The sequence below is a fragment of the Callorhinus ursinus genome, unplaced genomic scaffold (genome assembly GCF_003265705.2).
Source record: "Callorhinus ursinus isolate GAN/ISIS: 27379988/994484 unplaced genomic scaffold, GSC_fseal_2.0 scaffold11, whole genome shotgun sequence".
Lineage (NCBI taxonomy): Eukaryota > Metazoa > Chordata > Mammalia > Carnivora > Otariidae > Callorhinus > Callorhinus ursinus.
The window spans coordinates 58,004,181-58,019,195 of NW_027397073.1; the positions used below are offsets into that span (position 1 = coordinate 58,004,181).

A 15,015-nucleotide genomic window follows, 5' to 3' on the forward strand; every position below is an offset into this window, starting at 1 on the left:
GAATCGAGAGCCAAACGGGGGACAGTGAAGTAACCCAGAGATCTGCAACCACAAGAAGCCACTAGGACCCTTGACCAAGAGGCAACAGGAGGAGGGAAAGTTACCAGAGGCTTCAGGTCATCCAGTGAATGCTGGAACCCCAATAAGCCAGTCCACAAAGGAAACTGGGCCACTCTGAAGAAGTCACTTGAGGCAGACAGAGAAGGTAATAAATAAACCTGGTTTCTCCCTTGCTGTTAAGACTCCAATCTCTATCAGCCAAACCCAATCAGCAAACCTTCCTTCCAAAACCAACCTTCACCATTTGCTCCTTCCTCTGTGCAGAGCAGTCAAGCAAAGACTGGGTCTGAGAGCAGACAGATCCAAAGAGGCACACCCACATGGGATTTTGTTGTTGTTTTCCAGAAGAAAGAACCTTAAGCCTCCTTTAAATAGTAACTCCCAACACCTTTAGACTAACTTAATGGGGCAACAAAATTTTTTTAAAAAATCACATGTGACTTAAAAACATCTATCATGCAAGCAGATATATTTTTATACCTGTGACTCACTGAATAGAAAAAGAAAGCATTATCGAACGCCTCCTTGCCAAGGGCCAGTAGAAACAATTGCCAGAGTATGAATTTTGCTTGACTTGTTACCTGAGGAAAGGGAAGCTGGCTACAAATAGTATGGTCATCCGGCTAGTACTTTTGGAAGGCTAATTTACCGGAACATTTTCAGGTGGCCTTGTGCATGATTATATATAGTATGAGCAGCTGACCAGCTTGTGCTATAAGTCCTGGACATAATTCTTCAGAAATGTAGGGTACTGGAGACTTCTGGGTCTTGGAGGAAGTTCTATGTGAAGGTCCTGGCCCCTGAGTTACAGTGGGTTGTGCTCCAGGACTGACCCGGCTGCCACTTTCTGATTAACTGACTCCAACTGAGAGTTTGAGCGCCCTCTAGGGGAGAGCTGGCTGCTGGGGGGGCCCTCCCGACACCCCACCGTGGCTGGGCACTAACCCCCACCCCTTCCTTTCTGCAGTGTTGTTGCTTACCAGTGTCCTTTTTCTTCAAATACTCCATGAAATACGGCTGTGGTCTTACTAGATATTGCGTCAAAGGAGATTCAGTACAGATTATATTCTGAGTGTGCTGTCACACATTCAGAGGAATTGCAGATAAATGACTCACAAAAAACAAGAACAGCAGCAGAGAGGATGGGATCCCAGTGCCCTCAGAGCTCAGCCACGGAAGATGGCCCAGTATCACTGCCGGCATCTAAGAAGCAGCAGACAGGATGTCTTTTGGGAGTATGATTCTCCTGATTTACAGTGATTTTTTAAAAATCACTTTATCCTGTATTTTTTGAAGGAGTTGGCTCAGTAGGGTAATTTGTGGTTAAGATCATAGACCTTGGAGCCTCCTCTTCCTTGTATCTTTCCAAGTCTGTCCGCTTTTCTCGACCCCTACTGCCATAAACGCCTGGTCTGTGCTTGTTGCCACCACTGACTCCTTCCCCTCATTGGTCTCCCTCTCCTCACTAATGCAGCCACTGGGATCTTTCTAGGCAAATAAGATCAGCCATGCTCACCATCCTCCAAAGGCTCCCCCATCCCTTAGGATAATAGCCACAGGATATTTGGCCACACTCGCCCCCCATCTCTCACCTACAACCCCTGCTCTGTAAATCCTGGGCACCCAACCACATCTCAGGAAAACGCCAGTCTTCCCAGGTAGGGGGCAAATGCCCACCCTAGCAACTCGTAATTATTGCCTGTCCCTTTGCTTCTGGCAAAGCCAAGTCTAGAGGACAGGATGGGCCTTAGTCCTTTGAGTATTACCCAACACCCAATGTCTGGGACAAAACCCGCACTCAAGGATATTTGAAAAGTACTTTACCGTTTGCACAGTGTTCCTCACATCTGCCCATTTAATCCTCCCAACACTCACCTAGTAGTATTTTCTAATTATACAGGCAGGAGAACTGAGGCTTGAAAAGGCCAGTGGCCCACGTTAGACTCTCAAGTGGCAGAACGGTTACTCACAGCCGTGGTTCTCTGAGGGGACAGCACCTAGGACTGAGAATTCCACAGACTTGGTGTGAATCCCCACCCGGCCATGGCCTGGCTAAAGCACCGACTTCACCTCCCTGCGCCTGTATCCTCATCCTTAAAAAAGACAGTAATTCCAATTCGGGCTTATTATGAGGATTAAATAAAACAATGCCTACGAAGTGTCTAACAGTGCCTGGCTCCCAGTCGGAACTATAAATGTGAGTTTCCTTTCTGACCCCAAGCTTGGCGAGCGGCTTCTCCTATTTCTACAGCAGCTCCTCGGTCTCTGAGCTCCGGAGGCCACTGGGGGTGCCAACTGTGGAGCACCGGGCCTGTTTTGACGTGATAGCTGCATCGGGTACCAGCTAGTCCTCAAAGAAGTGTGGGGACTACGGGCACAGCCGTGAGAAGACAGCGGAGAGGGAACTAAGGGGCCCCAGGAGGCAGGGGTTTGATGTGGGGGCCTGTGGGGAGCGTTGGCTGACAACAGCGGGAGAGGGGCGCCCCACTGCACACACCACAGAGGGGTCCGCTCAAGTCTCCCGGACCTCCAGTCTCCCGCAAGCAGTCAGCGCCCGCCTCTCTCCCACCTCACTTTACCCCTGCTACTTCCTTCCCTCCCCAGATCTAGGCACTGTCCTTAGAACCACAAAAAGCAAGGAGGGTCCCAGGGCGAAGCAAGGTGGGGGCCGAGGCCCGCGCGCTAGCCGGGGGAGCGCAGGCCCCGCCCCCACCCCCGGCGCCGGCTGGCGGGAGGCGGGACATGCGCACGCGGTGGCTGGGCGCAGGGCGCCGGGAGGCGGGGGAGCGCGCGTGCAGTTCCTCTCCGCCGGAGCCGGCGGGCGCTGCGGGGAGCTGGTTTGCCCTGGGCGGGGAGTCGGACGCGGGAGCGGGGAGCGCGCCGCCAGCGGGCGAGTGCGGGTGTGCGAGGCCGCGGCGGCGGGCCCGCGAGCCCGGAGCGCCGTGTCTAGGGGATGCGAGCGGCAGGGAGCCGCCGCGCTGCTGTGCCGGGTGAACTCGAGCGGCAGTGACCTCAACGAGGGGAGAGCGGGAGGACGGCGGCTGCCAGCCCCGCGGGGATCCTGGGGGCCAGGGGAAAGCGGGGTACGGCGGCGGCGCGGGAGCGCGGGGCGCAGACCGGGCGGGGCTGGGGGACAGTGATGAGAGGGCGCGCGGGGAGGCTGCACGCCGCCGCCGCCGCCGCCCGGAGCATCTGCCGCCGGAGCTGCTGCTCGCGGCCCGGGACCCGGCCATGGAGACGCTGAACGGCCTCGCGGGCGGTGGCGCCCCGGACGCGAAGCCGCTGCCGCCCGGCCAGCACCACCGCCACCACCACCTCCACCCGCTGGCCGAGCGTAGGCGGCTGCACCGCGCGCCCTCGCCCGCCAGACCCTTCCTCAAGGACCTACACGGCCGGCCCCCGGCGTCCGGCCCGGCTCCGACCGCCCCCTCCTCGGGCCGAGCCCCGGCGCCCGGCGCCCAGCGCTCGCCCAGCCTCGCGGGCAAAGCACCGCCCTCGCCGGGAACCCTGGCCGCGCCCGGCCGCCTCTCTCGGCGCAGCGGCGGCGCCCCTGGCGCGAAGGACAAGCCGCCGCCGGGCGCCGGGGCCAGGGCAGCGGGCGGCGTCAAGGCCGCTCCGGGCCTCAGGAGGGTGGCGCGCACGGCGCCCGCGGAGCTGCTGCCTCGGGCGGGGAGGCCGCCGCCGCCGCCCGGGACCGAGCCTCTGTCCGCCGCTGCCAAGGGCCGCAAAGCCAAACGCGGCTCCGGGGCGCCCCCCGCCCATGCCACCGGGCTCCCGGTCCCTGCCGCCCCGATCCCCGCCGTGATCCTCGCCGTGACCTCCTCGGCCGGCTCCCCTGCTCCCGGCTCGCGCATCAGCCACACCGACAGCAGCTCGGACCTCTCCGACTGCCCCTCCGAACCCCTGTCCGACGAGCAACGCCTGCTCCCCGCCGCCAGCAGCGACGCCGAGTCTGGCACGGGCTCCAGCGACCGGGAACCGCTGCGAGGAGCCCCCACGACGAGCCCCGCAGCTCGCGGGGCGCCGCCCAGCAGCCCCGAGCCCCCGGCGCTCCTCGCCGCGCCTCCCGCCGCCGGCGCCTGCCTCGGGGGTCGGAGCAGCCCGGGCGGGGTCCCCGCGGGGTCCCCGGGAACGGGTGTGGCAGAGGATGCCGGGGGGCGCGCGCCGCTTGAGCGAACGGTCCCCGGGATCCCCAAGGAGCCCGGTCCGGGCGAGCAGACCCGACTGGTACCGGCGGCGGCGGTGGAGGAGGAGCTGCTGCGGGAGATCGAGGAGCTGCGCTCGGAGAACGACTATCTCAAGGTGAGCAGCCGGCTCCGCCGCAGGTGCCCCGGAGGCGATCCCAAATGGCCTGGGTGCGGGCGGGGACCCACGAGCCCAGCCTTTCCGGTCCTGACAAGCACGTTCTCTCTTCTGCCCTTCGCTTTCCCGTCCCCGCACACACTGGGCTTTGGGAACTTAACCTAAAACTTCTGGAAGGAGCAGCAAGACCTGGGGGTCTGGGCGGGTTCTCACCCCACTTAGCTTTACTTGTTTCTTGAAGTCTTGCTTCTTCCTGCTGACGCCTTTGCCTCTGTAGATGTGCTGGGGGAGAGGGGGCCAGAATCACGTTTTGGATCCACCGCTGACCGTCTCCCCGGCCAAAATATGCCCACTCTCACCTGTGGGATCTGGCTACCCTTAGCCAAGGAGCTCTGGGCCCTGCCCAGTGCAGGTGTGTGTAGGTTGTGGAGCCTGCTGTGGGTCAGGCTGTGGATGTGCCAGATGCTTTTCCTGCATTTATACAAAGTGAGGCCCCCTCTTTCTCTCTGGGGGGGCCTCCGTGTTTTCAGTGATAAACCTTAAGCTCAGGGGTCCCATGAGTGTGGCCCGGTTTGAGGCATGGGGTTTGGTGGGCTTGGCCGGCCTGTTCTTTGTAGGTGTCCACAAGATGGTTTTCCTTGTCAGGAGAGGCCGCTTGATTCCCGAGCACTTTCGAGGGAATTGCAACCTCTGCCGCCCTGTCTCTGAGTGTTTCTTGTGAGGTCCTGCTAGTGAAGGCCTCCTGTCGGTCCTCTTAGCTTTGGGTCCCTCAGTCTGACTTCCATCTTTTCTCCCAGGAGGAGGGCAGCTTGGCCCTGCAGAACAGAGGACTTAGTGTGTGTGTGTGTGGGGGGGGGTGTCAAGACAATTCAAGTGACTTGAGAGAAAATACGGGGGAATTGATTTGGGGGCAGCTGCTTTATTACAGTTTTCAAGTTAGTAAATTACTACAGTGGTATGAATCTTTTCATGTTTCTGTTAAGATTCTAATATATATCTCCGCCCAAACCAGCGGATGGCCTTCCTTTATCTAGGTTATGTCATTTGTACTTTTTTTTTCAGCAAATGCTGAACCTACCCAAATGAGGCCCTGTTTTTGGCCAGGGGGACCAAGGGCCTGGGCTTATTTAAGGTGGTAAAGTGTGCAGTTCAAACTGACATCAGAATAGGTTTACGGCTGAGTATTCTAAACCTAAACCTCTTATCAGGAGCTGCTCTCCCCAACTGAGCCCAGTAGTTGTTTTGCCTGCAAAGAGGTAGCAGTGAGGCAGAGAAGGAGAGGTGAGAACAGATTGGGAGTTTGGAGTAAGATGTTTCAAGCAGTACATTTGCTTGTGTCACCCCCTCTTATGTAATAGACAACAGAGTGATTTTCAAAGGTGCTGAAGAGAAAGACCAGTGATGTTGTATGTGACTCCATCTTGAAATCAACACTTTTGTAGATCTTCAACAAATGTAAACTCCCTAAGGGCCAGAAAGATGATCTCGTTGGGTTATAGCGCCAGCTCTTAGCAAGATCCCTGACTCGCAGTGTTTCTGATTAAATGAGGTTTATCCACAACACGACCTGCTAAACAACAGGAAATTGAGCGTTCTGTAAAAGAAGTTTCCCATTGCGTCTTTGATCTTAAGGTAGGCAGCTCAACAGTCATTTCAGAGTTCATTCCTGGGTAACTGTTTTTTTGCTTTATCCTTTCACATTGGTCCATTCTCAGTGAACGAACTAGCTCTCTGACCCTGGAGTCTGATCTCGTGTATTTGGTATTTCAGTGAGTCTTCACAACAACATAGGGTATAATTGTGGTCATTTTTATCATAACCCCAAGTTTCACAGACAAGGATGCTGAAAGCCCAGAAACCTTACATGACTCGCCCAAGGCCGTATAGCAAGTAGGAGGTGCAGCTTCTCTTTTCCCAGCTCCAGACCTTTTGCTTTTCTCACCGCAGCAGGCTGCTTTTCTCAGTGTACGCCACTTGCTTTAGTGTTGTTTATTTAGCTTGAAATGTTCTCAATGTTTAGCTTTCCTCGGGAGCCTTTTTTCGTTTTAGGTGGAAGGGCCGTAATGAACACCTCTCCACTAGCCTATGTACAGATGGTCAAATAAATCCCACTGACGAAGCTTAATTTGTGGGAAATGTAGGGTTGCTGTTTCCTGTGGAGAAAGTGTCGTGGCCAACCATTCTCTCTGCCTGAGTGCATCTCCCAGCCTGTCCTCTGACAGCAGGAGGGAGAAGGAGGTAGAGGAGCTCAGAAGGAAGCTAGGAAACCAAAAGTCTGCACACAGATGTATGTGTAAGTTATGTGTTTGGTTATTCAGGAGCTTAAGTTACAGTCGTTCAATTCGGGAGAAAACACAGCAGTCCTGGCAGATTAAGGTCAGTGAGCATGCCCACTGGTGCAAAATGGGACTGTGATCACGAGTGATCTCAAGGGGCAGAGGCGGGTGGCATGCCTTGGCACAGGGTGTGTAGAGCGTGCACATTATAAATCAAAACTTATCTTTTTAATGCTCTCATTGCTCACTGGTACTTTTTTCTCATGGCGGTTAAAACTCATCCTTGACCTACTGCTTTCCTAGGGAATGTTGCACAGGGCTCTCATGATTAGACAGAGCATTCCTCTATTCAGATGTTACCTAACAAGAAGAGCCTTGACCCAGAAATTTTACTTTGGTATATTCTGGAGGATTGTGACCATGTTAAGTGTCCCCTTCTTTCCCAAGTCAGTTCTGTCACCATTACTGTGCAAGACTGTCACCCTTCCTGAGCTGGAATGACCAAAGGGTAATCAAGCAGCTACATAAGACCTGCAAAGCCATAGGGGGATGTCTTACTGACCGAGAAATTCAAGTGGAATTCTCTTGGTTTTTAGCCGGTCTGCTGTATTTTCTAACAGATGTCAGTTGTGCTGCATGGGGCTGCCTGGGGCATCCCTGACCCTGCTTTCTCTTTCTACTTCTATCTTCATCAAAGGGCACCAAGGTAGCACAATTATTCAGTCCAGGCAGCTGGCTTTATGTGTGAAAACACAGTCAGAAAAGCAGTCTTGTCCCATTACCCCTGATGAACTTAAATATATCTGGAAATCTTCAGACATTCAGGTGAGCGGTTGAGTTCAGTTGTCCAGAGGCCTTTGCTGCTTTTTCATACCGAACCCAGGCACGTTTCTCAGTGACAAGTGCATCGACAAAATGCTGTGGGTGTGTTCCCTGCCTGCCTGCCACCACCCGGTTTTGCTCGAGTGCTCTGAGACAATCAGACCAGCCTTAGTGCTCATCGTGAACATATTAATTATGTCCTCTGTTTCCACCGGCTTTTCAGGAGGATTTAATCACTTTGAGTTTATTGGCCTATTTTGAAAATGCCGTTCAGTTTCCTGGTGACGTGCTCACAATGTCCCCTCCACTTGTGTCCAGATAGTGTTCTCCCAAGCCCCAGTGTCCTGCAGGATGGGCGCGGGTTGGTGTGGGGGAAGGCTGCTTTTTTTTTTTTTTTTTTTGCTCTGCTTTCTCAGTGATTTCATAAGAATTATTTTTGTTTCAGACAAAAGTCCCTGCTAGCTACTAGGGCAGGCAACATCCGATCATTTGAGAGGAGTGATTTCCTAAGGGAGATTATTGGTAGGGTCATTTGGGGTTTTATAGGTTGCAGTGTATCACCACTGATCCAGCCTTACCAGCCTGTTTCTCACCTGCATAGTCTTTTAAGTTTCAAGCTCTGAAATGGTTCTGTTAAATTTGGCCCTGTGGATTCCAGGTGCTCAGTGTGGCCCGGAGCGGGGACACTGAGGCAAGATTAAACAGTTCTGAACAGCTAAAGTGTCGAGCTCTTCCTCTCCTCTGCCTTTCTTTTGGAAGGGTTAAAGTGGACAGTGGTCCTATTCTTTCCTGACATTCCACTTTCCACACCCATTCTTTATTCAGCTTGCGAAAGAGTGGCTATAATAATCTTAGGTGGTGAGATAATGTAGACCAGGGCAAAGAGAGCCCATCAGCTGCTGGGTGAACTGTCACTTGGTAAACAATGGTTAGCAGCCCCTGTGCCTTCTTATCTATAGCTGGGACTGTGCAGAGAACATTTTCATTGTCTGGAGGGAAATGAGGTGGATTATTTGTATATTACAGCAGAGGATCTTTCTGTCTGCAACTCCCAGAAGATGGAATTATTGCAACAGTAGCCAGATGACTGCTCCCCTGTCCAAATTGGGATCTATTTAAAGAAGGGTTATTAAAATATTAATGTAGAACTAGTTATTGATTTCAGGTTGCTTGAAGGAGATTAAGATTTGAATACAGCTATCGCAGTATGATCAAGAGTTTGCATCCCTTAAATTAAGATATGGTGGATTCTGTTTTTATTTTTTACTTGTGGGTGAAACTGTTTTCGTGGAAGTTTGCATTGAAACGCTTCATTTTAATCTTGGTTTACTCTAGTGCACACATGGTACCTCATTATTTCTGTAATTTGATGTATATAATAAGGCTCGATCTGTTATCTGCAGGCAAAGGGGAGTAGTTTGGGAGTTTCACACTCCTTCAAGATTTCATTTTATAAACGAAATTTGAAAAATAGATTTAATTAAAACTAAATTAGCTTTTCAGTGAGGTAATGATCTTAACAGTGAAGTACGCAACAGACCTGATGTTAATTCTACATAAAACTGTTGATTAAGACCATCTGTACATAGGCTAGTGGAGAGGTGTTCATTACGGCCCTTTCACCTAAAATGAAAAGAGGCTCCCTAGGAAAGCTAAACATTGAGAACATTTCAAGCTAAATAAACACTAAAGCAAGCGGCATACACTGAGTTTCCTACTAGTTTCTGTGTATAAAAAAAACAACAGCAATTTTCTACTTTTACTTACTATGTCTAAAATTATATTTGCCAGAAACATTGTACGTTCTGCTTGATTTGGTTTTCTTAAACGTTTAAAAAGCAGACATTTTTAAGGTTCTCTAATACAACGTATTCTAAATTAGAGCATGCTGTCAGAAAAATTAACGTAGTGGTAGCCTGAAAACCACTATCCATCATGACCCTAATCTGAATAATTGCAGTTTTTGCTTTTCAAATGTCTGCTGCCAGCTTACATGGTTTATAATTTGCTATTCTTATAACTTCTTTTCGCTGAACCTGAAAACTGCTTTTTTTCAAGGCTCTATGAAAAGAGTTGAAACACTGACCTTGGTCCCATCTCTGTACCAGACTAGTGTTGAAAAGCCATTTAAATGTTTAGAATCTCGATTTCATCATTTTTAAAATGGGAGTATTAATATCTTCGCTGCATATAGCAGTGTTTTTCTGAGGGCCAGTTGAGAAAATGGGTATGCTCACACATTGACAGTTGTCAAGATCTAAAAATGTTAACTTGCATTATTATGTCATACCTATGGTGGGCTTTTAAAAGCATGATTTAAGGCTTATTATTGTTTCATTTGTCTTGATTGTTGCAAATAGTTTATAGTATTTACTGGAAAGAGCACGTGGGTGTGCAGTCTAGCTTCTATTTATTAGCTGTGGAGGCTTTGGACATGCTAACCAGCGTGGGTTTGCTCTCCTTTTCTATGAAATGGGCAATATGTTCCTGGCAGGGTGAGAATAGGGTTAGTAATGAAAGTAAAGTGCTGAATCAGATATCTTCTGTTCTACAAATTTAGATAAAATATGACTTATAAAAGCAATGATTCAAATACATGCAATTATAGTCTCTGCCTAATTTTCCTTTCAGTGCAACTAATGTTGGTGATTATTTATGCCAAAAAATATGAGGTGCTTACATCTGGCCTACTGAATGATTTGGAGGTGCCGGTTCATCTAGCCCTTACACACTTTTTTCTTTTAGCTTGCGTAGTTGTTTACGCATCTATAGAGCATATCCAGCATTTGATATTTGGGTCCATGAGGGTCCTCCTGGTACAAAATCTGAAAGCTAGAGAACAGTTTTATACCCAAAAGTTGTATTTTATGTTTTCTTATGGCTTTTTTGCACTTTGAAAACTTGTTTGAGTAACAGGTAATTCCAGGCATTAATGACTTTCTAGAAGGAAAAGCTTTCTAGAAGGAAAAGCAATCACAGACAATTCCTTCCATGAGCAGAATGGCCACAGTTACTATATATTTATATGTATACATATACATGTCATGATTATTGCTTGTATCGAACTGTGTGTTAGTTATACAATGAAACAGTTACCTTTTAACTATACTCAGACACAAGTAGAGAATAGGCTCTTTCTGAAAGACCCATCATATATACAGGTAGAACCCAAGAGAAACTTGACCTTGATTTTGAAGCTTCGGGATTAATTACCTAATCTTTACCAGAAGATTGACACCCACAAGGCCTGTGTTAAAGCTTGCAGTCTGCAGCTGGTCTCCCCCAGCATGGGGCGGGTCAGGGGCATGGCTCCCACACAGCATCACAGCCTCAGCGTAGGGATCTGGCATCAGTCTGCCAACTTACTCTTTGCTGATGTTGGCAAAGACCGTGCTGAAAGAGCTGCGTTCTCTCATTCCCTGAAGAGCCCAGCCTGTCCATCCTATTCACATATGTTCAACTGACTGGCTTCCACGCTTGGTCTGTGAACTCCCAGTCGCAGCGAATTTTCCTACTAGGAACAAGATGTATAGGAAGAGCTCTCCATGAAGGAAAACAGGAAAGAAACAAAACTTGCTTATACTTCACAACACTTTTCAACGTTAAGACTTACCTTTTTCTTAAGACACAGTAGAACATCTTATATTTTTAATGAGGTTGTGACCGCTGCTATAGAAATTGTGTAAGAACATTCAGAAGCTGAGAAAAAAACCACTTTATATCAATTTACTACTGGGGCATGGTAAAGCTTTTCTTCTTTAACATTCCTTCCTCTTGGCAGTCCATTCAGACAGGCTCCATTTGGAGTCAAGGTCAGTTGAGTAGGCCATTGTCTTCGTTAGGGTAGTGTGGACAGATTGGGGAGAAGCTACAGGCTGTGGTTTGGGGGAATGAGATGCTACTACATCTGTGCTCCTTCCAGTGGACCACTGCCTATGGTTGAGGTTGGCTGGGCAACTGTCTGTGCCAATTTGTACTTTTCCATAAAGAGTACAAAATCTGAAGGTGGAAGATTTATTTGTTACACTTAAACTTTTCCAGGTTAAATTACTCTTCAGGAGATTCCCTTCTGGTCAATTTCTTATCTACCTGAGGCTTTGATGTTGGGAAGCTGTCGTTCTTTATTATAAGTAAATCCCTGCTTTTAAGAACAAATGCAGGATTAGTGAGAGTGGAGAGAATCAGGAACAAACTGAGTAGCAGGATGAGAGCTGACAACTTAGGGTGTCCACATCGTGGAGAGTTTTTTCCTTGACCCTCACTGTTAATTGAACAAAACAAAAAGGAATGACTGAATGTATCCTAGTCTGGAGACATTTAAACCATCGTGATCAAACTAATCAAGAAAATGCCTAGAATGCTTTTCTTAATCTTCCACCTTCCAAATTACTCCTTGTTAAAATCTTTTGTAATACTTCAATAGGGTTTATGTCTCGCTTATTGCAGCTACATCTGTGGGTTTGGGAAGAATTCTTTGTAATTAGGTTACAAGACTGGAACAAAACAAAGGTGCGTTTGTGTTTGATTTTGGTCGTCTTTACAATTTGGTCTTTGTTGGGATTGACCAATGTTTGTGTGTGTTCATCCCACCAATACTTACTGAGGGCCTGCTGTGTGGCTCACACCATTCTGGGCGCTGTGAATGCAGGGGAGCTGCCACTCACATTTCAGTATGGGTGACAGACAAGAATAGGAAGAAGCACAAATAACTAGTAGCTGGTGATAAAGAGGTGGGAAGAAAACAGAGCAGGGCAGGAAGAATTAGAGACGGTGGGGTTGGGGGGATGGGTGGTCAGGGAAGGTGCTGTGTGTCTGCCTTCCAGATGATGTGACAATGAACTCTGTAAAAGTTGGAGAGGAACATTTTAAGGAGAGGGTAGAACAGGTGGGAAGGCCTTCAGCAATCCAGATCCCGTGAGACCAGCAGTATGGCAGGGAAGAAGGGGCTAGCTCATAGGCCCTGGGGAAGACTTTGAAGAATTTTCTCAGGGCATCGGGAAGCCCCTGGAAGGTCTGAGGGGCATGGTCTGAGTTCCATAGTAAAGGATAACTCTGGGTGGAGAACTGGCTAAAGGGGAAGGAGGGAGCCCCACACAACTTGCCTGTGTGTGCCCCTGCTCCCTCGGGACAGATGAAGGCAGGGACTAGCTGTGGTGTGCAGCCACTGGGGAGAGAGTGCCCCACATGTATGTTGCTCTTGGGCTGACAGCACTGGTTTGGATGTGGAATGGGAGGGGAGGAGGGGGAGCAAGGACAATTCCTGGGTTTTTCCTGTACCCACAGTCTCTTCATGCTGATGCCAGAGTAAAGTGGAGATGGGAAATGAAGGCCAAGTGAATGGAAAAAAACCAAACCCAATGTGGATTTGAGATAATGCAAAAGTTATATCTTTGGAATCGTGAGTCACATAGTCAGTGCTGAGACTTGTATGGTGGAACCGAGTTTTAGGGACATTTGCAGGTGTGTCATAATTCCAGGGCGGTTCAGTTATGATCCCATTAAAGTTTATGTCCTTCGAAGGCAGGGCTCTGTGCAACTCCTCTTTGTCCCGAGACTGTGCCCTGGAGATAAGGTTTAGGTCAGTGTTTGGTTTGAATCTAAAGGTTCAGTTATCTGCAGAGCTGATTTTATTTGTGATTCTGAGTATGTAAGAAAATATTGGGAATAGAATAAATGCTGGCAGGCTGTAGTGAATAATCCCTCCTGGTATTGAGTTTCTGGATCCATGAGATTTGAACAGACATCTGAGGATATTGTCTCGTGTGACCCTTTCCAGAGGTTCCTGTGTCCTCTGACACAGGTGTGCCCATCAGCCGCGGGGTAAGTGCACAGGTGGTTAACGTCCAGTATTGCAGAGCTGGGGTGGACCCATCCTTGTCCCAGCGGACCTGGCTTATAAGTCTGCTCCATCTGGCTTGTGTAGGATGAACTGGATGAACTCCGCGCTGAAATGGAGGAGATGAGAGACAGTTACTTAGAGGAAGATGTTTACCAGCTGCAGGAGCTTCGGCGAGAGCTGGACCGCGCTCATAAAAACTGCCGAATCCTGCAGTACCGCCTCAGGAAAGCCGAGCAGAAGAGCCTGAAAGTGGCTGAGACTGGTCAGGTAGATGGCGAGCTCATCCGGAGTCTGGAACAGGACTTAAAGGTGAGTGAGCAGGACTGATGGAGTGCTCATTCCCAGAAGGGGCCGCAGGGGGCAGGATTGCAGGGCTGAGGCCGGCAGCTTTCGGACCCACCTACCCACGGTCCTGCCATTCTAGTAGTAGTTCTCTCTTTCTCAACAGATTTCAGCATACACGTTCTTCATTCACCTTATGGTGTATAGGTTATGTGTAGTCTTATGGCTTTGACAGCCCAAGATTTAAACCTGTCATATGAACTGGAATCTTAAAACCTAAGGAAAAGAAAAGAAATCGTAGTAAGGGATCTACAATTTAAAAAAAGAGAATTGGGGCACCTGGGTGGCTCAGTCAGTTAAGCGTCTGTCTTCGGCTCAGGTCATGATCTCAGGGTCCTGGGATCAAGTCCTGCAAAGGGCTCCTTGCTCAGTGGGGAGCCTGCTTCTCCCTCTGCCTCTGTGCCTGCCCCTGCTCATGCTCTGCCTCTCTTGCTCTCTATCTCAAATAAATAAAATCTTTAAAAAAATAAATTAAAAAAGATATCTGCCACTTGGTCTGACAGTTGGGTAGAATTGTACAGAAACGTCTTCTAAAGATCTGGAATATTTTTAAAAATCTATTGATTATCAATTCAATGATAGTCAAAGACCACTCATAAAGGTTGACTATAATCACTTAATGTTTTTATTGTTACTTAAGTTTCTAGAATGCAGAACACCTGAAATGACCATAACCCAAGGATGGTGTTTTGATTTAACTGAAGGAGAAATAGGATCATAACTGACTGTCTGAAGCTAATTGTCTAAGGTGTTTTTGAAAACCATTGGCAGAGGTGGGAATGAGGTGAAGGAATTCCAGACATCATACCATTTGATCTCTCCATGGGTAGCATGGCTTCTCTCATGCCCTGATTATCAAATCATTTATCAAGAGATGAATTATGCATAAAGTCCTTATTATGGGAGTACTTATGAAATCTCATTTCGCCTTTCATTATGATAACAGGAAAAGAATCTTTGTAATTCTATCAAATCTATAAACCGCTAACAAAATGTCATTCAGTGGGATGTAAGGGTGATTTATATTTCTCTTGCAAAATCTCTTTCCTTGTTTCCCTTTAGAAGGTAAAAACGTTTAACTGCTTTTAACATTCAGATATTTTACCACAGTAGACAATTTAAAACTTGACTACCTAATTTACAGGATTATCTTGTTTTTTTTTTTTTGTTTTTTTTTTTTTTGCGGGTAGTTTTAGTATTGCCTTAGGGAACAGAAATGTTTATTGATTGATTAGTAGTTATTGTTATTATTTCTAATTTATCATTAAAGCATGTGTGCGTGAGCAGAATTGGCATTCTTGGTGATACTCTCTAACGAGGTAGAGCTATCCACAGTAGCCTTTTAATCCAGATAAAGGTCATATCCTCGCTCAT

The 15,015-nt window shown here is 48.6% G+C and overlaps 1 protein-coding gene across 10 annotated transcripts in view; it reads left to right on the plus strand.

The window, feature by feature from the left end:
• The first annotated feature begins 3,166 nt into the window (after positions 1-3,166).
• MTCL1 (microtubule crosslinking factor 1) overlaps positions 3,167-15,015 on the plus strand; it is a 120,179-nt gene continuing 108,330 nt past the window's right edge. For all 10 annotated transcript variants that reach the window (XM_073898519.1, XM_073898523.1, XM_073898524.1 and 7 more), the window contains exons 1-2: positions 3,167-4,362; positions 13,384-13,608. In XM_073898519.1, coding sequence (XP_073754620.1) covers positions 3,292-4,362; positions 13,384-13,608 — 1,296 coding nt within the window. In that variant the 5' untranslated portion in view covers positions 3,167-3,291. The remainder of the gene's footprint in view (positions 4,363-13,383; positions 13,609-15,015) is intronic.